We start from the raw sequence: 26,208 nt of genomic DNA, 5'->3' as shown, positions 1-26,208 counted from the left end.
CAGGCTGGAATCCCCTCCTTTGCTCCTGTGGAAGGAATGATTCCTCCCCCCTCCTTTGTAACCCAGTGGCTGCCTAGCAAGCTGGTTTGGAGGCCTGATCATTTAGGAAATTACAGCCAAAGAGAGCAAATGCACTGTCAGACTGCCCAGGGGATCCAATGCCCTGCATAACTAATGCTGGCACAGAGGTGAGCCTGGAATGCCTCATGGGAAGGGAAGGGGAAGACAGGCACATCCACCCCTTTACATAACATCACAATTGCATCCTTTAGGCAGGTAATGAAGTAGTAACTTTTTAAGGGAGACCTCGCATCCCAAGTTCTCCAATGGCTAATATGGAAAATTTCCTGAGCAAAGTCACAAAATTTCCAAGGTGCATCAACAGCCATTAGCAAGAGCCACAGAGAAGCTGCTATTACCAGATGAGAAAAAAAAATACTTTTCTTATGATTGAAACACTGAAGAGATGTGGTCACCAATTGTTGCAGTGTTGTGGGTCCCAGGACTAGGTGAGAGATGAGAATTGACTCTAAGCTCTCAAAAGGCTGGTTTATTATTATGTTATATTATATTACTAAAGAAAGAGAGAGGATACATCCAGAAGGCTAGAAAAGAATGATAATAAAAACCTGTGACAGACCAGGGTCCCGAGACAGCTGGACTGGGATTGGTCATTAAGTTAAAACAATTCACATGCTGGGTAAACAATTCTGCAAATCACATTCCAGAGGAGCAAAACATGGAGAAGCTGAGGCTTCCCATCTTGTCAGGAGAAGAAATCCTGGCAAAGGGATTTTTCATAAAATATCACAGTGACAAAGAGATGTTTTGCATTACTAACAGCAGTGGAGAGTTGCTAAAATCCAGGAGATGCAGCTACACAAAGCTGTTTCATTGTCAATAGAGTGGGATGTCCTTAGTCTGACAGGAATTGCTCCTGATGCCAATGTTTGCCTTCTTTTTTTAGCCAGTGCAAATCTCCAGGCTTAAACCAACAGAAAGAAAGCTCACCCTCATTGTGCAGGGTATTTGCTTTTTCAGGTGGATGTGACAGCCTCTCATTCCACTGTCTGTGGAGGAGAAAAACCTCTGATGGTGTCATTCCATCGGTGTTATTTACTTAAAATTAGCTGACTTTCACATGTTGACCATTTTTGCCACCTCCTGCCTTCTGAACACCTCTGTTATGATTGGATCCCAAAACACTGCATTACAGCTTCCCACTAGTCTGTGTGCCAAAATGGCCCTAGGCTCTGGTCTCCCAGGTAGCTGTAATATCCTTTTGTAAACCTTCCATGAATGATTATGGTAAATCTTGCTTGCAGCGATTTCTGCTCCCTCTAGCGTTTTTTCCACCCACCTGTCTGTGCTTTTTTTTCCTTTTCTTTTCTTTCTGATTTTCAATTCCCTATTTTACCCTCTACCCTACAGCCTAACAGGCTGTCATAATACACTTCTTTTTCCCCTGCTGTCTCTTTCTCTGTGTCAGTAAAACACTGTGATTTTCAAACCTCTCAAGATAAGTAATTTTTGTACTAAAAATACCAATACTAAGCATCTACAAAAATCAAAATTGCATGAGTAAAATCATTTTAGAAACACCTTAGGTGTTGCTATTCATCTAAATTGCACTTACAAAATGTAACTATTGTTCTTCCTTTCTTTGAACTGCTACAACAAAGCCAGTGTCTCAAGTGCTGAATTAAATGTTAATACCAAGCTGTAAAGACATCACATTTTGAGGCTTAAAGTACTTCATAAGGCAATTGTGTTAACTTATAATTACTTTTTTTTAAATTGACAAAATCTAAATTATTTCTCTTAGCATAAATAGATACAAGCCTAATACATTTTTGCCAGCTGAAAGCTGTCATGCAACTTCAGTTTTAAAAGCAAATATCCAAGAGTATGGGAGAAGACCAGGAATAGTGGACTTGTATGTCTTGAGTAGCTGCTAATGAAGTGCAGGATATTTCTGACCTTGGTCAGGCTTTCATATCAGCAGCCAAATCTCCATGCAACAGGGGAGATGTTCTCACTCCTAAGAGAACTGCTGCTAAAATTGGTCCCAGATCCTGAAATACCTCAAACTTTAATATTCAGCTTCAGTAAAGAAATAAAGGACACTGGCTGCTTACTCAATCATTGGCTGAATATTGTCCTCCTCAAAAATTTTACATAAGTCATGCATGTACTGGAATTATTTTAATTACATGTGAAAGACATAATTTCTAGAATAAAATCCAACAAGTCTATAACACCAAGCCTGGTGTTGCTCCAAAATATTTTTCATTGCAAAAGTGAAAATTATCACCCACTCTAAAAAATTATAAGGATTTTTTGGTTGAATAGTGGGTAGATTTTAGCTGGGAGTCCCAGATTAAACTTTGTCTTCTAAAACCACACACAGGAAAAGAAGAATGATTCTCAAACTCAAAGTGAGAATTTAAGTAGTAAACAAATAAGGCACTCAGCTATTAGCTATATATCTTAGAAATCCAAGTAAATACTGGCAGTGGATTTTTGACTTTTGAAATCGGGACTTAATCTGATTTACCCTCCATTTCAAAACCTAGTTCTATAATACATATATGAAACTGTAACATGAGTAGCTGGAATTGTTGCTCCTTAGGCTTCTGAGGCCTATTTTAGTTAGTCAAATTGACTGCTGACTTCTCTTAATTTCCTCTGGTGACATGTACTGCATGCTGTTATTATAAGCAAGGGAACCATCATTGAAAGTCTCATCTAAGCAAAACTCCACTTTAAACCAACCATATTTTTGCTTTCTAAAATAATTTTTTCCCTATGGAACAAGTTCTGCCAACTTGCCAATTCTTCCAAAAATTGAATTGCTGAAGGTTTTCTGTGGTCTTTTAAAATGTGAGTGATTCGGTAAGCAGTTAACTAAATTCACTTCACTGGAAATTTCACCTATGTATAGACTTTAGAACTGGGTTTTGCTTCATTCCATTGGGCAAACGTCCATTTGCCTTTCAAGAAAAAGCAATTTGAATATCTGGATTATCTGATATCTGGATTTACCAGTATAAAACTGCATACTTCCCTTTCTTGGGTTTTCTGTGGAAGCAAGAAGAGAATTATTTTGACTACTGTTCCATCAGGGAATAAGATTTGTAAAACCTATTCTTGAACTTTTTGTCCCTGTGCAGCATGTGGATACATTTACTATTCTATCCACTGGATTAGGAGCACACTGCTGAAATACTATCAGGTAAAACTTTTTCTACCAAGTTTTTACTCCAGAGGCTTGAACATATGAATGGAAAGTAGTCTCCATCTCCTGGTTATTATTAGGAAGGTGGTTTGGTTTGGCTGATTTTTCTTCTTGTCCCTAGAAAGAATAGATTCTGTAAGATTTCTCCTGAGCTGTGCTTTTCTTTTTCCTTTTTTTTTTTTTTAAGTTTTCAACCACAATCCATTTTTGTTTTTTAACAGTGCTGTATGTGGGTCTTTGGGGTTTTTTGGTTGAGCTTTGGGAGTTTTTTCACTCCCAAAATAAGAAGCCATTCTCCTGGCTTCTGATAGTCTCTTCCTGCCTCTGCACCCCTATATCAACAAAATTGCACTGTGAAAAGATTTATTTGCTTGTTCCAGTGTTTATTGCCAGACCACAGAAAAGCTTTATCACATGAATCTAAGTATTATTAAAATATGAGACACTAGTAGGTTCAGAGTAGAATGAAATATGCCATTCAGCACTGCTGACTCACAGGCATTGACCAGCCAACATAAAGCTACTGACTTTAAATGAAGTGAGACACAAAATGCTAATTTTCTTCTTCTTTCTAATTCTTAAAGCAGTACAAGATCCAGTCTTATGAACATACAAGTTTAACCTCCCTGTAAAAAAATAAAACAAAACAAAAATAACCTCAGGCTTAAAAATACAAACTTAAATGTCTGCAAAATTAGTGCATGAAAATACTCATGGTTCAGCTGGAAATGATAGGTCATAAAAACAAAAATTTAAACACAAGTGCTTGCTTGCTCTCCCTTCTGCTGTAAGCTTCATGGTTTCTAGAGCTAGGAGAAATTACTTTGCTGAGATGATGTTGCTGTATTCAAACACAATATTTTGAGAAATGAAGCATGAAACTGAAATCACAATAATCCTAAAGCTGTAGTAAAATTGTATTTTTATGCAGTTTACTTTTATAGTATTAATAAAAAGATTCTTGATCTATAAGGAAGTTTTTTTACTTCATGACTCTACATAAATTCCCATTTCCTTCTGTTAGTGGTTCATGGTGGTAGTAGATGCTCAAAAGGCTCCATACAGAGGCCCAGGTCAGTAAAGCTTAAACTGATATAATCCTCTGTGCATTTTAGCTCCTTGAGCAACTCCAAGAAAAAAAAAAAAAGCTGCAAAATATCCATAGGTATGAAAAAATGAGCAGAAGAATGTTACAGAAATCTGTCATAAGATTACTCCTAGTATCAAGAAAAGGCATATTTCTTAAAAGATATATTTCTGAACAGGTACCTCAGCTTCCAGAACAGTAGGAAAAGAAATATGAGGTTATGAAAGGGTTAGACCTTGTTACTCCAAAGTAGCTGAAAATTTCCAGTCTCTAGAGGTCAAACACTACTTGTGAGTATCGGTGATATGAAAAATACCATGAATACATGTTTCAATTATTTTTTTTTCTAGTAAGATATATTACATTTTTCTACCTGTAAGGTAGAAAGGACATGCCTTGAAGGAGCTGTGCCCAGTGAGAGCCCATGCAGGAGCAGGTTTATCCTGCTGGGTTGTTGCCCATGGAAAGTTCAGTCCACATGGGAGCAGGAGAAAACTGGGGAAGAAGGAGCAGTGGACACATGATATTATGGATGGATCACAGCCCCCATTATCCATCCCCCTGTGCCAGTCATGAGGAGGGAGGAGAAAGAGGAACTGCGGATCAAGGAGTGAAGTTGACCCCGGGAAAAAAAGGAAGTGAAACAAGGTGCCGGTTTAATCTTCCTTTGTTTCACACTGCCTAATTCTCTTTTCACTGACAATAAATTGAAGTAATTTTTTCCCAAGTCTGTTTTGCCCATACAATTGGTGAGTGGCCTCCTTGTCTTTATTTTCACCTGAGCTTTTTCTTCTTATTTTCTTCCCCTGCCTGTTCAGGAAGAATGGGAGTCCAGCTGGAAGAGCAGCTGGCACCCAGACTTGATCGATCCAACATAGCTCCAGAACTGTTTAGGTACTTGTTTTGTGGGCCAACTTTGATTCCATTTTCTAAAGTGGGCTATTTCTGTAAGCTTACTGTCTTTTCCCAAGTTAAATCACTGCCCTGGCTGTGAGTCAGAGCTTCAAGCCACTGAAGCTCCTCATTTCCTCCTCATTTTCACACTGCATACTGTTACCATCAGCAAAATCTGGGACTTTGTGTGCTTCTTAAAAAGCAAGCAGAAGATTGATGTCTAAATGAGAAGAGCAGTTCAACAGAATTATTGAATCATGAGCTAGATTTAATAAAATGACAATTTCATTTAGTTGTAGTATTGGTTTCAAATGTTTCACTTACAAAGGCAGAAGGAAAGCCATCAATTTGTGTGATGGAGACCTAATTCAGCACATCTTCTATAAAGCTCCAGTTTATAAAGTTAGCTACATAAATCATTAGTGCTAGAAATCTGCTGATATATCACATTGAAAATTATCAGTACCTTAAAAGGTCTGCATCAAATACCAAATTGGATGGGATATAAATTTTTCTTCCATGCAGTCAAACTTAAGCCTGAAAACATCAACTATATATTCTACAGGTGCAAGCTGTTCCCAACAGTGTGCATTAAGGAAATAATTAAGGAAATGTCTCAAAAGACTGGGATGCCAAAGCCAGGGGAGCAGAATTTATGCAATGAAGACTCAGATAACTCAGCAGAGACAAAAAGTAAAATCTCTGAGAATACTTTCCAAGTTACCAAACTTGGCTACTCAGACTATTCCTAAACATTGGCACTTCATAGCTATATGATTTAACGTCTACATTGATTGGTCTAAGTGCATTCTCTCCTGCCAAAGATAAGCCACTTCTCTTTTACACACAGCTTTGATTTTCCTCTGTTGCCACTCTGCCAACAACTATCCATTTTCTATAAACATTCAGGCACTCACCAGGATGCTATGGCAATTTTTACTTTTCACTCAATAATTTCCAGTGACATAAATATTCAGCTGGGGTTTCTTTCATTCAACACAGTGTTTGTACGTGTTTCTTTCATTATTCTTTCAGCCACTAATTAATAGGGGGAAAAAAAGAAAACCCTCACTTCTTATCTATGATAGAATATTTTTTTAAAACATAAAAGACATAATTTAACTTTAATTTTGCCTAATTCAATTATACTGACTACTGATATGCTGCCCTAGTGCTGGTTGACTCGTTCAAAGAGCTGGGACAGCTGTGTGATTCATGGCTTCCCTTTACAGAAGCTGTGTTGACTCAAGCAATATTACTCACCCTCATTGGCCTCTTCTCAAAGTCTGAGCCAGTACTGTGGAAGCTCTGACTCCTTCCTAACAAGCCCCTCCACGGAGTCTCACTCTCAGCCTGGCTGCTTGCTGTCAGCCCAGCAGGTTTGGTGTGCTCACTCTGGAAATGGTGCCCCTCACTGATCTTCTGGTGAGGCTGCTGCAATCAGAGTGCCCCAGGGAGCAGCTCTCAAAGGTTTGGCTTCCCACCCTCTCCAAGCCCGCTGTTTGATCCAGCAGCATTCACTCCGCACAAGTTCCCTGCCCCTCTAGAACTTACCACACAAGAACTCAAGAATCCATCACTACATTCGAAGCAATAGCAGCAATAATTTTTTTATAGAAAAAATTAAAGTAAGAACTTTTTTAGAGATGGGTGACTGTGAGTGACATGATGTCTCACTCACGGTCGTATATCGGTGATTTGTTAACAATGTACGGATGTAAGCTTGCATTATAGAGGGAGGACCCTGGTTACTCATTCCAGCATTAACTCTCCTATTTGAATATAGGTTAGCCTGTTAATGGGGAGGGAGCCATAAAACTCTTATATTTTTGTAGTGTAGAGCCTTAACGCACTCTTTGGTGATGGCTGCTCAAGGACCTTCAAGCAGGCTTAGAGCTCCGAGTACAAATCCCACTTGGCATTCAGGAAATACTGATTCTTCCTAAAATTCTTTCTAAAATGTTTTAAACCATGTTGGATGTCACTGGATTTCTCCAGTTTACAAAGACCTGCCTGCTACATGAAAAAAGGTGTTCATGCAAATGAAGACATTTAAATAACAAGAAGAAAATCAGGCTTCCTTTTGAAAAAAATCAAAATATTACAGGAAAATTAGTGGTATAGACCAATTCAAGGAAAGCTTTTGAATTTTTACAAAAAAAAATGCTTAAAATTGAGATCAGTTTTTTTGTCTGCGGGGTTCTCTGGTGTTCTGTCCTTGTTTTCTTTATAAACTAACTTTTATTACTTTAATGCGTTTAGTTAGTAAATGCCTCCTAGGAGTTGTGCTTCTTTTTATTCTGAGGTACTCTGGTTGTCTTTTATTCATAAACATGCATAAGGATATGTGCAATTAGCAGAACTATTAGCATTGAATCTATTTTATGCCTCTGTGAATAATGAGTAGAAAATAACATTGATTTTGTTTCATAAGCATGCTTGCATATAATTATCTCTATATTCCTCTTAGAATGCTCATCAATAAATATTGCATATTCCACAATTATACCATTATACGCTTCTGAGAACTGTAGTCTTTGAATTTATGTCAGAACAGAAGATATTAATTGATTCACACCACACCCTGGAAGCAATTTGGAAGTGATGCTCATCAGATTTCAAATGCACTACAGTTTCCAAATGTCATTAGTGGTAAGGAAGAGCTCATGCATGAAAAATGCTCGCAGAAAACTCCACGTGAAACATGAAGCTATAATTATATGTGCTGCATTCTGCAGCAAGCTCCTGTCTATCCATACAGCACATATTGCACTGATATTTTCCAATTTTTCTTGCAATTTTCCTACTACTTGCACACAGGTTTTGCATCAGCCTTGTTGTAGCTAAATGATGATGCATCAAATCCGTTCTTTGTTTCTAAGCAAACTATTTTCTGATTTCAATTCAAGTTTAGTGTTTTTGCAAGAAGTTAGAGACCTAAATTTTGTACTTTTATTGATGGCCATTACAAGCCTGCTGTGGTTCCTAAAGGTCAGTTGGAGAATGTGGTATAATAAAGAATAAAATTCCTATGCCTGTTGGGGTTTTTTTTTCATCTTTCTGATCAACACTTTGCTCTATTCCAAGTAAATTAACTCAAGTTTCCATAGCAAAAAGGGCTACAGGTGGGCTGGACTGTCAGAGACTGAAAAGAACACCCAGACTTCCTTTAGTTATCCTTAGCCTCAAGAGAAACATACAGACTTGTCAGCTGCTACTTTGGTTTAGGCAAGACCTAAACCAGGTATCTATTCCAGGCAGAAATAACTGAAAAAATAGGTTAGAAAATAATTAAGCCTTTGGGGTTTGTTTATTTGTTTGAATGCAATTTGAATGCAATTCTGAAGAGGGGAGGATTCCTTCTTTTACCTGTGCATTAATTCTTAAGCACAGTAACTCATACAAGCCAGGGTTTCACATTTCTGAATGTTCCCCAGACCTAGAGCCTTCATCAGAGGTCATTAACACGTAGGTAACTCCAGGATCAGTGTTTTGGTGGATTAGAGTTTTTTCTGTCTCCTTTATTAGCAGCAGTGTTGTTATTCCTCTTCGCTTCCTGCCATCTTTATGCAGTTATTCACAGATCCCAAGGTTGTAAGGTGGCATATAACAAGTTGCAATTAAATAATTCTAAATTTGCTGCTTTTTTGTCACTGGAGTGGATTGCCCTTTATTCCTTATATTCCAAATTATGTGCTATGGAGCAGATTTCTGGCTGGACCCAAAACTGTAACAGGATTTGACTTTTTCTTTGAGGGTTTTTCTGCTCGACAACTGCATTCACATTGGAAAAATGAGGCAACTTAAATAAATGAGATAATGACAGTCCTTTCCCTTGCCATAGCCAAAACTCCAACAATGCTGATTAAATTAAGACCATGGTTAAAAATAGACCACTCTCATTGTATTAAAAGAGATGGCAGCCAGTCAACATATGTCTGGAGTCAACTGCACAGAATTTAGATTCAGCCTGCTGTGGAGTCCCAACACCGTTATCTCAAGGTTTAAGACATCAAGCATTTCCAATACTAGTATTTCCTGATGACTGCTTGTAGGGAAGAGCAACGTTCTGAAACTGACCTTTTTCAGAAATGTGAAGGACAAAATATCTGCTTAATAAATCCCAAAGGTGGAAACCATCATTTTATGAAGACCATCCAGGATAAGATAAAGGCCTAAGGTTGTAACAAAGGCACCTTAATAGCTGTAGATGTGAATCACACAGTCCACTTGCTATGGTCATAAAGACATAATTGAAAGATGTATCACTACCATCATCCTCCTCCAAATCATAAAATGTTGTGAATTTATAATTGTTTTAAATGAGGCAGTTTAAGTATGTATAAAAAAAAAAGCCTAACAATCATTCAGCTGAAGAGATTTTTGGTTTTGTTGTACACCACGGATGTGATGGTGACTGTGTAGGAATCTGAAGAGCTTGTTGCATTTGAGCTTTGTGAAATAGCCACTAATTCAGCAGCAAGCTTTTAAATCACGTGGTTGTACATTTCTTCAATAAATGAAGAATTTTTAATATTTCTGCTCACTTGTTGTGAATCAGATTTAGCAAAGAGCCTGTTGAAAACTTGTTTTTATACTATTTAATGCTGACATAATAACACATCTGCAGTTTATGATTTATAGGAGTTATCAGGTGCTGGGTCATACTGACCTAAGAAAGGCAAAATTGTGCTTCTTTCCACTGATGAAACGACAGCAGAAATAACCTTCAGTGCTACAGGGTAGCTCAAACTCTGTTTGTTAACACTGGAGGAATTAGTCATGAATGAGTAACTCTGCTGCTTCTGATGGGATTTTTATTATATCATTGACCATAGCGTAGTGTTATTAGTATCAAATAAAAGAAACATTTAGGTGATAAGAGAGGGCCTGATGCATCCCCAGGAACATTCTGCAACGTCTGCTCTTGTCCTCTGAGCTCCCAAGTCGGTGTCAGGAAGAACAGCTGCCATCAGCATCCATTTCCCTCCTGTCATCTCTTTAAGGCAGTTATTTTATTTTTTCCTTTTAACATCTTTGCAAACATAACAGCAATTCTGCTAGTGAGGATTCTAAAGAGTGAAGTATGATTGATAAATCTCACCTTTTGTGCTGCTACCAGCACATTCCCTTATGTTTTATCAATATATTCAGAGAACAAAACACTGCAAGGAGAATTTTGAATAGTAAATTAAATCTAAAGAAGGATCACTGTGGAAAAAAAGACTGTACCTGAAAAATGAGTTCTTAAATATGGGGAGGACAGGCAAGGTAGTGAGAAAGTCAGGAGACAAATAACCTCATTCTGCTTCTGCCTCATCTGATAACTAAATTCCCAGCCAAACTGCAATGCCTGGAAACTTGAGGAAAAGCAGTGACAATTTAATGTGTAGCAGATCAGATGCAAAAGAGAAGTACAAATCAGACACTATCTAAAAGGAGGAGAGAAAAAAGGCAGGGAGAAAAACCCAACCAGCTTGTGTTTCAAACTCTTAGAGAAATTTCCAGGCCAGTGTTTAAGAGATTTTCTGTTAAACGTTGGTTATTCCCCTCGTATTTTATTTTCTTATAGCACAAGGAGGAAGAGAAGCTGGGGGAAGGAGGGGTAATCAGGATATCTGAACAAGTTATCTGTTGCCTCTTTCACTCCTGTTTCTACTACCTACATGTACATGACTTGTTGACTATATTGCATAAACAGGAAATGCTGTAGAAGTATCTTGCTGCATCCTTGATCTATTCTTTAAATTATTTTAGTTGCTGTTTTTTTCTTTTTTACACTGAATATTTCAGAAGCTAGCATGGGGTCCATCAAAACAAGGGGATTAGGATTTGCTACTGCAGGCACAGGGAACTGAGCTAGCCACTTCAGGTCTCCTCAGCAGGTAGAAATTGCTGTTTAAGGTGAGATTTTTTTAATAGGTCTTACCTTGTATCATATAGGTCTATATCTTCCTTGTTATTCTCTTGGTTGTTTTGGAGCTGCAATAATTTATGCCCTCCATTAAGCATAATCTTCATCCATAGGTTACTCCTACAAGCTTTGGAAGGATTACTCTAGAAATACATAGATTTACAGTGTGAGAAAAATTAGCAAGACTAAGTCATAGTTAAGGGATTGATTCTTTATGGACTGCATTCAGATGAACTTAATAGTGCACACATGTATTTTGCAGCTGTCAATATTAATATTCCCACTAATTAAAAATTAGACAAGTAAAGATGTAAAATTTTTAAAATTTTGGATGGCTTCCTTTCTACCTTCACAGGGTTAAGAAAACATTGTACACTGGAATGACCTTCTGAATTCTAAATAAATACACTTAAGAGACTTTCTAAATATGGGGAGATATTTTTTGACCTGGTGCTGTACCACTTTATAATTACCTCCATTAAGAAAAAAATAATTATATCAGGAAAAAGCACAAAAACTGGGAGCCAGAATTTAACTACTAAATAATGAATGCCAACTCTTAATTTATAGTTAACGAACTAAACTGTCCCAGTCCACACATTAATTATTCATATAAATTTTGAAGAAATTAAGGAAACATTGAGCATGCATAAAATGAACAGCTAGATAGTAATATCAAAGCTGATTATTTAATGCATAAATAAATCAATCTAGGAGACTGTGTATGAGGCACAGGCATGTTGGGGTTTTTTACATACATTTTGAACATATAATGTGTTTAGTTACTGCTCAGGGACTAATTTAATTTTAAAAATGGAAAGAGCTTTTCCAAGGTGCCAACAAAGCAACAGAACAATTAATTCTTCCAGCCTCTCAGTTTTACACATAAGGTAAGGGAAGCAGGGAGTATTGTTGAGGCACATGACTAAGTTTGAAATGTCATTTTCCAGCTTTTCTGTCTGCATAGTGCACCCTAACATTTCCAAAATACTTTCAAAATAGAGGTTTGTAGCTGGATGTTAGTGCAGGCTTGGATCATAAAGGGATTTCTGAAGAAGTGGATTTCAAGGTGAATGACAGTAACAGCGATACATTTCTGGATGGAGATACAAGAAAGAGCAGAAAACCAGCACAAGATCTGGTTATGTGCAAACAGCATGTGTTGGGGACCAACTGGGTGAAAAATGGCCCCACAGGGATCAATTCCCACAGCACATCTTCCTGCCAAGGGGGCTGTAAGGGTGGAGAGTGCTGCAATTTCTGCCTCTGCGCTGGAGCTGAGGGTGTGGGGTGTGCAAGGCATGGCAAGGAGACAGGACAAAGACAAAGGCACTGCAGAAGGAGTCACAAGCCATTACCTGTCCTGACAGCTGTCCTGGTGGCCTCTGCGTGCAGCTGTAATCAAGAATCCAGATGGTGTGAATATCCAAAGCAAAAGCTCCACTTTCAACACTCTTGCACTGCTCATGCACAGCTTTGAGTATTGACCTAGAATTTGGAGCAAATGAAAGGATTATGCTGATTTTTCCACCCTTAATAAATGAACCTAAAGCCAAAGAGAAAAACAGCTTTGTTTATCCATCTGTCTCCTTAATGGCTTCTGCATTTAATAGATTGGATTTTCACTTTTGTTTCTGCTAATTATCTAAATCTTTCCAAATTGTTTGTTACCCTCCCCAAAAACATGAGCAACCTTTGCCCTACTGAAGCAAACTAATACACTTTGTAACTGAGAAATCTTATTAACCTGCCAGTTTATATGGAGGATGCAATTTGGAGGTTTTTCTCTAAAACACCATTGAAGTTATGTTACACTTCTCTATTCTGTTTTTACTACATGTCACTAAGTAATCTGAAATGCAAAATCTAAATTTGGTGACTTTAAAAATAAAAGCATAAATTACAGCAATATGCCACTATCAGCTGGGCTGCCAAATCATCTACACAAAGGATGAATGGTTGATATTAGAAAAGGAAATCACTTTTGATTTCTGTTGGGGCTTATGGAAGCCTAAAATCCTGAGCTTGGATTTTTAGGTGCCCTGTAAAGAAAACATTGAACCAGTACAATCAGACAGTAACCACAGTTACATTATTAAAACAGAAAGATCTGAAATGCAAACAGCAATATTAGCAAGATGAAAGGAAGAGTAGTCATTACAAGACAGAAAATGTAAGCAGGGCTGAGAGGACCTGCTGCTCACTGCCCCTGACTGCAGATCCAGCTTTCCTCTCTTCCCCACACAGGAGATAGATGCAAAACAAACCAAGAACCCAGGGAGGTTTCAGATAGCTTTTGTGTCCTTAAACCCCACTCTGAAGTTTCACTGGATAATTTGTGTATCTCCCTGTCAAAGTGATCGACTCTAGAGCTGGCTGGAGTCTCAGTTTTCCTGGTGCTGTTTATACCTGGATAATATCACAGCTTGTAGGACACCTTCCCTCATCTGTTCTAGCATGGTTATAAACTTAGGCAGGCAGCAATCCCCCTAAATTTTTACTAAAATCACCAAACCCTCAATTACTTATTGAGTAGAGAGCTTAGGAAAGAAAAAATCTGGTGGAAAAAAAAAATGGCCTACAGGCTTTGAATGAGGAATGGTCTAAGGCCCTGAAAAAGCATCTGAAAAATAAAAGGCAAGGCTTATTATAATTTAACTCATTAATTAGGGTAACTTTTTCTTCAATATCTTCTGAAAATCATGTAAGCACCATAAACAGAAGGTAACCCAAAAGGCCATGATGATGAATGCATGCTATCCATCAGAAACATTCCCTAGTAGTAGGTAAAACAGTACCTACTGCATAGAACAATTAATTTATAATTTGGCATGATTTCTGATTTACACACATATATATATACAGAGAGAGAGAGAGTAATATAGTAATATATATTTTTAAAAATAATGGTTTAGCTTCTGAAAATCTAGTAAAGCCTCACATAAATGCAAGTTTTGCTTTGCCATTTTGATAGAGACTAGGGTCTCCAGCCATGCTAAAAATATATTGGATGCATGCACCTTCTGTTTAAGAAAAACAATTTAAGTACATCCTGAAGTTCTGCCTTCCATTTGAACTTCAGCTTCCTTTTCCTTCACTTCATTTTAATTACTTTCACTTAGCTTTTAACTGTTCACAAGACTAATAGATTATAATATGTAGATCTGCATTTTGTAATCCCAGTATTACATTTCTCATATTCCACTATGCTTCCCCTTCCCTGGCTGAGCCTCCAGTACTGGACTGGGCTGGATGCTGCCCCAGTTGGTGCAATTGCCTCTACCAAGAGCTCTCAGCATCACAAAGAAACATTTGGATCCAAACAGAAACCCTGTCAGACAAGCCAAACCTAAATATCATCCCCTTAAAGCTCTCTCTCCTGGCTGAAGTGGAGTTTTTAATTCCATGGGAAGAACTCTATGTGTGCTGTAGATCCCCCCCTCCTCTAATCACTCAACCTTCTCTTTTTCTGCTCTTTTCAATCCTGTCTTGTGAGGAGCAGAAGTTGTTTGGCTCTCCCAAGAGGCTCTTCTGCCAAATTTAGGGTTTGCATCAAAAGTGTTTCTGTTCATTGCCCAAAATAATTTAGCAATTGTTATTTCCACCCCACACAGTCACAAATACATTCCAGTTGATCAGCCTTATAATAGTTTTTGAAATATTTCACATTAAATCATTTAAATACTGAGCTGAAAAAGTAGCTCCATTAGTAACTGCTCAGAGGAAAGGTCTTCGCAAAAAAATGGGAGGGAGGGAAGAACACATCCCACAAAATATTTATGCCATTAATTCAAAATTCTGAATGCCACATTTCAAAGAATAGTTATGGCTGCAGAGGTTGTGAGTTGTGAGATACTCGTGATAATGACATTATAAAGTTAAATTGTCTTGTATATTTGTGTGTGCTCAGAATGAGAATTCCAGTACATTTATTCAGGCTTTAAAAACCTAAAAACAACTCTATTTTGTGTTGTTAAAAGGATGCCAATCACATAAAAGAGAATTTAGAGAACTTTTCCTTATTATGGCTCAAACCACCATAAATAAAAAGAATTCTGTAACAAATATGAATGTCATTATGTGTGAGCTTTTTCATCTTTATTTGTTCCCAAGCCTAAAGTAAGACAATGATTGATAGATATGTGGAAAAAATATTCCCACTACCAGTCTTGCCCTTTAGCAATCTCTCTGTACTCTTGTGCTATTTCAAATAATCACAGGCTCTGGTGAGATACTAATGAAGATGTTTATGGTTGCCTTAAACCAAATGCAATATTTTAATTTAAATCTGATACTGATCCTCAGTGTATCCTACAATAAATTTATAGTTAATGCATCTCTCCAGCCTCACTTAATCCACAGAACCAGTTTTGTTGGACTAGGGAAACTTCTAATGTCTCATGTCATCCTTTTATTTTTTTCTTTGCCCTAAGCAGAGGCTGTGATGAGCTTGGAAAAACACAAAAGTGGAAGCAGGTATTTTCTTTTTTCCAAGAAATATGGTCTAGCATGAATTATTGCTTTTTAGACACTTCACGTTTCTCTTTACTCACTTCATCTAGAAACAATGCTATACACAGGGAACCTTAATAATAGCAGCAAGGTTAGGTGTATCAATGAGATAACTTGCCCTCAAAAAGGCAGCATCAGGTTTTGATTACCCTGTAAGATCCATTGTTAGGATTTACTGCAAAACAAAATGTCTGCTGAAGGATTTTTTTTTTTAATTACCTGAATTGTTATTAAAAAGCCAAATCTTGTATTTCTCATTCAGCCTCGTGTCAAACTGACAGGTGACATAAGCTAAATTGTTAGTAAAAATAATTTTTTTTTTTTTTCAGATGAGAAAAATTTGAATGTACATTGTTATTAACTTTGAAATTACCTGTCTGGTACTTTTAAAATGCAGCCGAAAAGTAAAAAGGGCTACATGTAAGTGCTGATGACTTAAAGCCTATTTTTTCCCCATCATGGTAAAAGTCTTTCATATATTTTAAGTTTTGCTGCCTGCAGCACAGGCAGCAGTTAATGACCCCTCTGTGTTACAAACCATCCTGGATTATAAAATCTTCAAAGGGAAAAGAAAATAAACTAGACAAATAACAAGAAAAAAATCAATCAATCAATATTTACAGGTCAACATTCATTTGCATTTCTTGGAATGGCATCAAGCAATTGGAGAGGCAATCAGAGACTGCAGGTAAGAAATATAGAAAGTTTAAAGGGCAAAAGACCAAAGGATTCAATATGTAACAAAGAAACAAATAAGTAGTAAAACAAACATTCTGAAGTGATATACTTGGTTCTTCAAGCATTATGCTTTTGTAATGTGTTCTACATTTTGTGGGCTTTTTCTCACTTATACATTTATAAGGAAAAGACACACTGAAAAAAATACAAACAGAACAAATAAAAATATCCTGAAGGGCAAAATGCACATAGAGATGGAAAGAGGCCAAGCAGATCTGCAATACTGAATGCTTTATATATTTCACCTTGGCTGAGTTCATGGTTTCCAAGTGAATTGATCCAAAGTTTTCTTCCTTAATAGTATTTGAAGAAAAATGTAAAATACACACAGTAAATAAAACTGCTGGTCTAAAATGACTGGGACAGTTGCAAACAAAGGATGCTGTGCTGTATCTATTACACTCCTGGTTTAGATTCTCTTACCACATATAATACCCTATCTATTTACAAGAAGTACAGCTTACATTCTCAAGGACAGCGTGTTGGAAATCTAAAGGGTCTTCTTTCTTTCCTGCTACTCTGCTGCCAGGCAATCAGTTGTAGGAGGAGAAATGGAGAATGAGATTCTCCTTGAGTCATCCCAAGATTCACGCTGGCAAGAAGCAATTTCCTACTCCTGAATTATGAACTGATCACACGGCCTTGAAGCTGCCTGAGTGAGGGGGCAGCTGCCATTAGCAGGTGACAAAATGTCATCTTTGTCTCCGAGGGGCCAGATGTGAAGGTTCCTTTGCAGCAGCCAGCCAAGCGATCGGAGCTGAGCTTGTCTGACTCTGCCCAGGACTGCAGATGCTGACAGACACTGCAGATGTGCTGCTCACTCAAAAATGCATCCCCTGCACCTGGGAGAAGCCTTGGACACCTTCTCCCAGCAAACAAAGTTCCCAGTGTCACTGTCCCAGCACACCAAGGTGCAGGGTGAATGCTAACCTACCAAAAAGCTTCAGGTCTAATCCTGGCACTAGGCATGTTTGCACAGGTTTTCAAAATCAAGAGTTATATTTGAAAATGAGATTTTGACAGAGAAAAGCACTCAGTGAGCAATATGAGTTATATTAAAAATAAAGGGCCTAATTCCTCAGTTCATCACTCCAGGATTAAATTAATGAATTTCCATGGAGTTATATCCAGTGACAAACTCTTCAGATTTGAGCCATCATAAACCTAGAGTAATGGAGTTTTTGCCCATTATATGTGGAGAGTGTGTAGTAGGACATTTTCAGTGGTGAAAGGCAAGGTTTGGGTGGGAGCAGAAGAGGGAAGTAAGCCCTTCTTTCTTGCCTTTCCCACTATCCATTTTTGTACACCACAAAAAACATTGATTTTCCTCTTAACACATACATATATTATGAACCCTATGCAAAATTAATTGGCTGAACAAGTGTCTGATACTAATACAATTTTTCTTAGTCTTTGGTTTAAGTTACGTACTTCAATGACTATTTTTTCTCAAAATGAAAGAAAGCAGAAACAGATGGAGAGCATATTAATTTCTACACATTATTATCGCTGAAATTTGAGACTCTATGACTCAACTGTTTTAACAGGGAAAGGTTAATGTAAGGAAGTTGGTGGTTTCTTTTGAGGACAAAAAATCCTGCTGGCTTGTAAATAAGTTATTATTTGGTTTTGTGACTGAATATAATTTTTTTTTTAATTACAACAGCTTCACTTACTGTACCAGAACACTTCCCTCTGCATCTACAATGTGGAAAGAAACAGCATGTATTTGTTATCTTCAATGGTTTTATTCTTAGTGCTAAAGTCAATATTTAGGAAATTGAGCCATAACACACAATCCTACCACCAAGTCAGAAACAGCAGGGGACAGAGAGGAAAGTTTGCACCAAACCCCAGCAGTAACTTCTCTGAGCAGTGGCTTTAATGTCCAGATGATGTACTTGTGAGCAGCTCTGCAGACACATCGCTTTTGCTTTTCATTATAGCCACACACCAAATAAAATTAAACTACTCCTGGAGTTGGTCAGACCAGGAAATGAAAAATGTTTCCATTAGATGCAAGAGGAGGAAGGATTGAGTTAAAAGGTTTCATCCATTTTTGGCAGATGAAAGCATGTCAGTGAAAGTACAACTTTTATGTTGCCCTCATATACGGAGACTTCTAAAGGCTGAACCTGGAGCTGTTATTGCATGTTGCTGACAAGACATATGAATATAATGAGGTTAAGGGTAAAGGAAACCCTCAGAAATGCTAGAAGTGCACTCAGGGAATTTCTCAAAAGGATGTAGCTCTTACTGTAAATCTTTTGCAGCAGTCTTTCTCTTGCCTCTTTTCCATCCCTATGCAGCCAGACAGGAGCAGTTTAGGAGCAGTGAATGCCAGCTTGTGTCACTGCTGGTTCTCCTGGAAGCAGCCCCTAAAGGTGCTGAAAAATGTTTTGGCTCCTAATTCCTCTAGAGTTGGCCAAATAACATTCAATGATGTTTTCTTCCAGATGCACAATGATATCAAAGTGCAATCCCACACATGGGTGCTAAGGAGATAAAGGATCTGGAAAGGGAAAGGGAAAGAGTCTCCTGGCCTCAGCACACTTATGTAACAGTGACATTTCTCTAAGAGGCAGGGATGGGTTTTCGTTCATCCTGCAGTAATCAAAATTTGATGCCAACTCAAGGAACTCATGCAGGTTTTATCACTTGGGTCACCAATTCCAAAAGCCTAAAAATATATATTTTGAGGATGGTTTACGTACTAGAGGCATGAAAATTGAGGTACCAGGTTTATCTGACACCATATAGAGAAGCAGAGTGACAGATAGAAGAGACAGACATAGAAACTTATATAAAATACATTTATTAGGGAGGTTTAATAGATTTTAGTATTGTCCAGTTTAAATTATCTAATGGAGTCAAATTACTCCTAGTGATGTTTTAGTCTACACTCAATTTTAGCAGGACTTGTGGAATAAAGTAAAGCAGGCTGAAGAAAACCTAATTAAATAAAAATTTAATACAGGGAAAGCATTCTAACCAGAAAATGGTGACAGAGAAACAAGATACTTATTGTGGTTTAACCAGGAGATTAGTATTGCAAGAAACCTTCTTTCTATCAAGTTGCAAGTGCCCTGAACTTTTCAGGCTTGCACCACTGACAAGATGGAAATCAACACGTTGTAGAACCAAACACCAAGAAAAATGTCTTAAAAGACATTTAAATAAAAGGCTTAGTGACTTGACAAAGAAATTTGTATCATGGTTTCATCTGTGCAGACAGCAAAATACCACCAGCTGAAAGGAGAGTCCAGATTATGCTGTCGTTGTGGAAACGTGTGGATGTTGCTAAACAAACAAAACATTGGAGGTTTAAAAATGTTAAAAACAATGGGCAATCATCACATTGAGCCTGCTACTTAGTAATGAGGAGTATAAACACTTGTTTCAAATTAGTAGATATAGTTAGATCTTAGTATGAGAATTAAAATAAAAAACGTTTCCCGTGAAACCAGGGATGTGGGAGATGTTGAAAAACCCTAATACTACAGGCAAACAGAATCCCAAGAATTTCTCTTTGCTAAAATTTTAGGCAGCTATTAAAAAAAAAAAAGTCAGAGCATGGAATAATTCTGCCTGTTGAAAAGATAATTCATAATGTTTTCTTATTGAGACATAAGAGCTTAGAGGAACTGCTGGAATACTCAAGCAAAAGAAAATAATAAGGGTCAGCAAATAATGGAAAAAACCAAGTTATAATTACTTTAAAGCAGCTAAGGTACTGACTCTGCCTAGGAATACACAGAACATATTAGTTTGTATATTCAAAGGAGAACCTGTGACACTCACAGAGCATTTTGTGGACTGCTTGGAAAGCTGAGCCTCGTCAGGACTTAGGGGTGACAAAACCAATCTGAGATAAATGAAGAGTTCTGTTGACTTTGAGGAGCCTTTATCAGAGGTTATCACAAATCATACAGTACGAGAAATGAGAAGGAGAAGAGCAAACTGAAGCAAGGGTGAATATGTGTGTGTGGCTGTCATCAGGGAACCCAAGGCTGGAAAGGGCACCAGTGGGTGATCCCTAATGGAAATATCCCTGCTTTGCAAAGCAGCTCTGAAAGTCTTTAACAGACAGGGCCAGAAATAACATAGAGTGAATAAACACATAGAACATAAGAAAAATTACAAAATAATAAAAGCATCATAAAATGAGAACATCAGAGCTTCAGAGCAGCATTTTGTGCAGCACAGTGTAGTGCAAACAATGCAGTGTTGGCTACAGAGAACAAACAATCAGTCAGGTGGATGCATACAGATAACACACAGAGTAAAATATGACAAAGCAGAAAGCTCTCATTACTCTAGAAGACACTAGCAAGGGGATAAATATCAAGCCTGTTTTCATTCCAATAAAAGCACCTGAGCTGTATTTTGACTAAAGCTGAGTGATGCAGCCTTTCTGTCTACAGCTTGGAGTAGCATTATCACTCTCATGTGAATGAGGTACATAAACTTTTCCCATTAGAGGAACATTAAAGGGAAATATTTCATTTGTTGTAGTTTACAGGAATAGGATTTACTTGTAACAAAAATCTCTTGCCAACAGGTGCAGAGAAACCTATTTCATGTTGTTTCTCTGCTCAGGGACCACCTCACATGACAATAAGCAAGCCTCAGCTCTGTTCTCCCTCCCTGGTCAATGCCTTTCAAATATCATGTGAATAAGCATATGAATGTGTCATTTTATCTGGATTTTCTGTGGAATTTAAAAATCTGTTTGATCGACATTAAGAAAATGGAACAGAAGTATGGCTGAAGCTAATGATAAGTAAATTGCTTATTTTTTCATTACAATAAAAATATGAAGCACAATCAAAGGCATTGCCTTTCAGACATGAATGATTTTCTTGCTTCACTTGTATAGAATGAGATGCAAAACTTTTTTCCTGTTTACTGTTGGTACTAAATTACTGCTAAATTTTTATTACTATCTACTACTAAACAATTACCAAAATAAGCACATGAAAAATAATTTTTCTAAGTTGCAAAGAACTCTGTGTATCCACAGAATAATACAGATTACTAATGCCACACCCTTCAGAGAAACCCTTCCTAAAGTCATATTCTTCTTCAGCAGGAGTATGTGTTTCTGGCCATCCATAAGGACTGAGCATGAATCAAAACTGCATCTGTCTCAATATAAATAAATGTTTATTTTTATGCCAATTTTATACCTCTGTTACACAAAGTTAAGGAAAAAAAGTGAAGCAGAAAGGGGAGTTATGTACTGAAATAAGAATTTTTGGATATTTCTCTGGGGTGAAAAGAGAATAACCCAAGAATGAGTTTTGCTATTTGGCCACGTGTCAGCAAAACAATTTGTCACAAGCAAACATTTTAAGAGGGTATGTAACAATTTTGAAGTAATTTCTGGCATTGCTATATGTGACATGGTTCCATTCAGCCTAAGAATTATATCCTGGACTGGAAGGGACCCAGCTGGACCAACATAATCTTTTGATGTGTTTATATCTGTAACAAATAATAAAGATTGCTATAGGAGATGTGGGTGCAAATTCAAACTTTTGTCATTAGTTTTCCTAAGCAATCCCTGGTAAAGCACTTCAAGGCTCTCTCTTCACTCTGTAATATGAATCTGTGAAACATTTTCCCTGAAGCATGTAAAAATTTGTTTGAAAAACAAAATAATGTAAAATAAAATATGCAAAAGGCATAACTGTATTAAGAATTCCCCCAAATCTCCTTATTTTATAAACAACCAATCAAAACAAAATCTAAGACAAAAATAAGCAGCAGCATTCCACTAGACCTTATCTTAAATATGTGTTTTATTTTCCCAGGGAAAGGAAACAATAATGGAAAAAAAGCAGAAATAGGCAGGCAGGACATTCAAAGCTTATATGAAAACTCGTCTGGAAAATAAATTTAAAAAAAAGATCAAATGTAAAACAAAATAAGATAAATAAGATATAAAATAAAATAAAATATTGGGTTAAAATATAAAAAATAAATAAGAAATGTTACCAGAAGTACTCATAAAAATATATGGTGCCAATACAAACACAAAGAGGTTACTTACCTTTTCTGCTAACATCCACAGGAGGAAAGTAAATTGAGTTAAATCAAAGGGAAGAATTTAAAACAGTTAGAAACTACCCTGTTGTTCAATATATAATTTGTAATAATATAATTTATAATTACTATTATTATATATATAGCTAAAATTTTTTTGTAATAATATGATATATAATTTGTAATAATATATAATAATGTTTTCATTCACTGCACCTCCTTCCATCTTTTTCCATAAAAATAATAAACAAATAAATTCAACCCTCACCACAGAAAGGATCTGAAGCATTACTATCTCTTTTATGAATGAACATGTCTCATTTACTAGAGAAAAAAAAGATTTCTATGACTGAAGGGAATTTCCACAGGGAAGAATCATCATTGTCCATTTGAGACTTCTGCCATTAACTCTGAAAACCAGGGGTGCTGCTTTCTACCCATGATAATGTAGACCTGAACTGGTGAGAATTTGCTGGAAAATGTCTCCATCCTAAATGCAGCCTTGTGAAAAAGAACCTTCCCTCCCAAACCCAATGGAAACATTACCATGGAGTTTGCTTAGAGTTGAACAGGAGTTTAAATATGGATTTCCTTAATGGCCATGAATGTTCACTCTGGAGTTACATGGCTTTCAGAAGCAGGATGAGTCAGTAGAGTTTCTTAATTGTTTTAAAGGCCAAAGCCAGGACTGTCTGGAAGCACAACACTGAAATAAGAGTTATTTGAACAGCAATATTAGTGACACTAAAGGTCAAACTGATGAGCTAACAATTTTTTCCTTTTTTAAGTTAAGCGGCCTAGATGCTTAAAATAATATTTTTGCTTAAAATAAAACCATAACCTAATGGCAAGACATGGAGGAGGCAGGGTGCTTGTTATTTAAATCTGCAGAAAAGTTCAAAACCATAAAACCTGCATGGGTCTGTGTGCCTTGGATTCTGGGAGAGCTGATCCCTGTGCACCTTTTGATGGAGTTGTCCTGTGCAGTGCTGTCTAGCACTGGCTTTTGATGCCTTCAAAATACCAAAGTAGTTCTTGGAATACTTGGAAATTTTAAAATCCTCTGCAGCAGTGAGGGAAAACAGAAAATTTTTAACCATTGTGAGGAGAAAATACCTTTTCTGTAGTAATTGAAAAGGCAATTTGAAATGCTAAGAAGTGGGGGAGAAAAAAACTCCTTTTGTTTTTTTTTTTTTTTTCCTATCTATTTTCAAGCAACTTATAAAGATGGCAAGGTTGTTTTTTTTTTTTTTTAAGATTTTATACCCTGAAATACAATTATTCCATGAGATAACACCATGGATCAAACTTAGTGGCTATCTTTTGACTACTAAGCCATGTTGACTTTTTATCTACAAAACCATTTTATAGTATAATTATGAGCTGGGTTGAAGCTTATGGCTGCAAATGGATTTCTTCACCATGCATACACATATTCATGGGACAAGTAAATACAGAAAATTACTTGCTGGGCAGAGCACAGAATTTAAAAATTATATGCTGTACTGTATGTACTAGTAGTGCTGTACTTCAAATTCCTGAACTGCTACTGGTGTCAGACAGGAATCAGAACAATCCTGTTTTCAGTGGCACAGTAAACTACCATCTCAAAATCTGATTGGCACATTCTCCCCAAATTCTTCCCTCTAATTTCATTGTCCTTCCTTCATTTTGTCTTCATCTGACCTGCTCTTGGATCCAAAATACAATCTCCACCCCATTTTTCAGCTGTGATATTCTATTTTATTGTTCTCTACTTCCTTTGGGGCTCTTTCTTTTCTAATTATCACACTAAGTAGATCTGGCTTTCTTGCTCACAGCTTGATCACTTTTTTCATGTGTGATACCATCTGCCTAATAGGCTTTCTTCTCTGGCTTGGGGGGAAAGGGGGGGCTGCCATTGTAGATTCTGCTGTGTATCCCCAGAGATTTCAATCCATGTTTTCTTATCATTAAAAAACAAAAAACCCACCAAAAAAAAAAAAAAAAAAAAACAACAAAAAAAAACCCCCAAAAACCAAAAAACTCCTCAATCTTCTCATTTTATAGCTGATTTCAGCAACAAGTTTTTTAGCCACATGTAACAGAATATGCTTTTTCTGCAGCATTTTCATACAAAGCTCATGGCTAGTTACAATATTTTCCATTCAAATGTTTACATCCAAGTAAAGACAGCCATCATATCCATGCCCTGAAAGAAGCAAATTCCCTTTATTCTGTCCACTGGCAGTGTAAAATCTCACCTAGCACAAATCAGAAGGGATCGGATTGATTTTACAGATATTAATAATGTAATCCTGATTACCAGAGCAGACCTGATCATTTTAGAATGATTGTTTCTGTTAGACAAATTAGTAATAGAAATGCTCCAAGAAATTAAATACTCAACTCCCAGTGGGGAGTGTGGGTGCCTGGAGCTGAATTGAGATGAGCTCGAACAATTCCATATCCCTTCTGGAAGAAGGATCCTGCTCTTTGTGTGCAAAAAATGCCCCTGGCATGAGTGCCAGAATATCACCATCTAATTTATTTACTGTGTGATTCATTGATTAATCATTTCTTTGCATTCCATGACACAGAATACTACACAGAAACACCTCCTCCCCCGTAGGACTGGGTTTGTGGATCAAGAGATCTGTGTGTAAACTGGAGAGACAATAATAGCAGAACAAATTTGTTCTGCACATTTTAGTTTCACAAGGGATCCTCTCAGTGTTTGACTTTGTTGAATGAAGTTACAATTGATATTTGGAGGCAAAGCACAACATAATTCATTCTGTGAGAGAAAACAGGAAAAAAATGAAGCAGCAGCCTCATTTGCTGAGGTTCACATTAAAAACTGACACTGGGAAAATATTGCCATACTTTTTTTCATACTTTATGGGATCCTGACCATCTCAGATTTCATGGCAAAGCCCCTTTGGATTTCTAGAGGACTGAAAATTTATTTGTATTAAAACCATTATTTGACATATCGAAACCTTTGCATAAATGGCATCATGCTTATGTTAAATCTGCATTAAGAGCATGACTGCCCACCTAGCTTCAAACTAAGTTCCTCACTTTTTCCACCTGAGTGTTCTATTTATTGTTACACTCTAAACCCTACTAGAAAAACCACCAGATTTATTCGCAACTTGATGAAATGTCAGTGACTTCACTGAGTTTACCTCATCAAGAAGTTAGGCCTGAATTTTTGGGATGTATCAAAACACACCTTCAAGGCAATAGCACTTAGAATAATGCCAATTTATCACATTAATGGACAATCAGCAAGGGATTTATGGAAGCCTTCCCAGCAGGTCTGATAGATGGGATAAGGCACCCATAATTGTTCAAATATCAGCTGTGTGACATCTGCCTCGCAGGCTCTTGCTTTGATTAGGGTCACATCACAGGTTAAGAGTAATTCCTTACCTTGGACTATGTGTGGAGTCATCATTTCCTCTTTCAAGTGGTGATTCCACGTTGGAAGAAATCCACTTAACCGCACTTGGCACTGAATTTTAGCCTAAGTTACTTTGTTGTCATTGCTATTTTAACCCAAATCAGGCAGGGTGCACACATAATGACAGACAGGGTGATCTGCAGAGCCCAGGGCTGGTGCAGGGAGCACACCAGGAGCTGGTGAAGCTGTTCCTTCCCCTGGAGTGGGAATGCAGCTGTGTTCCAGCCACCTGAGTGCACTGCCCTTTCAGCTGAAATATGCTTCAGTGCACTGCACCATTATTCTGCCACCTGCACAATGCCAGCCCAGCTCACACACAGGGAACCTGG

The 26,208-nt window shown here is 37.3% G+C and overlaps 1 protein-coding gene across 1 annotated transcript in view; it reads right to left on the bottom strand.

Moving 5' to 3' along the window:
* Positions 1–26,208, bottom strand: part of LOC129117677 (uncharacterized) — a 47,115-nt gene that overhangs the window by 20,490 nt on the left and 417 nt on the right. Inside the window, exons 2-4 of the mRNA XM_077174719.1 lie at positions 25,849–26,204; positions 12,492–12,621; positions 11,149–11,253 (exon numbers count right to left, since the gene is read on the bottom strand). Of these exons, the coding sequence (XP_077030834.1) occupies positions 11,149–11,253; positions 12,492–12,621; positions 25,849–25,873 (260 nt within the window). The 5' untranslated portion in view covers positions 25,874–26,204. The remainder of the gene's footprint in view (positions 1–11,148; positions 11,254–12,491; positions 12,622–25,848; positions 26,205–26,208) is intronic.

The sequence above is a fragment of the Agelaius phoeniceus genome, chromosome 2, assembly GCF_051311805.1.
Source record: "Agelaius phoeniceus isolate bAgePho1 chromosome 2, bAgePho1.hap1, whole genome shotgun sequence".
Taxonomy (NCBI): domain Eukaryota; kingdom Metazoa; phylum Chordata; class Aves; order Passeriformes; family Icteridae; genus Agelaius; species Agelaius phoeniceus.
Note: the sequence above shows the minus strand (reverse complement) of the source record. Positions and strands in the feature narration are given on the sequence as shown.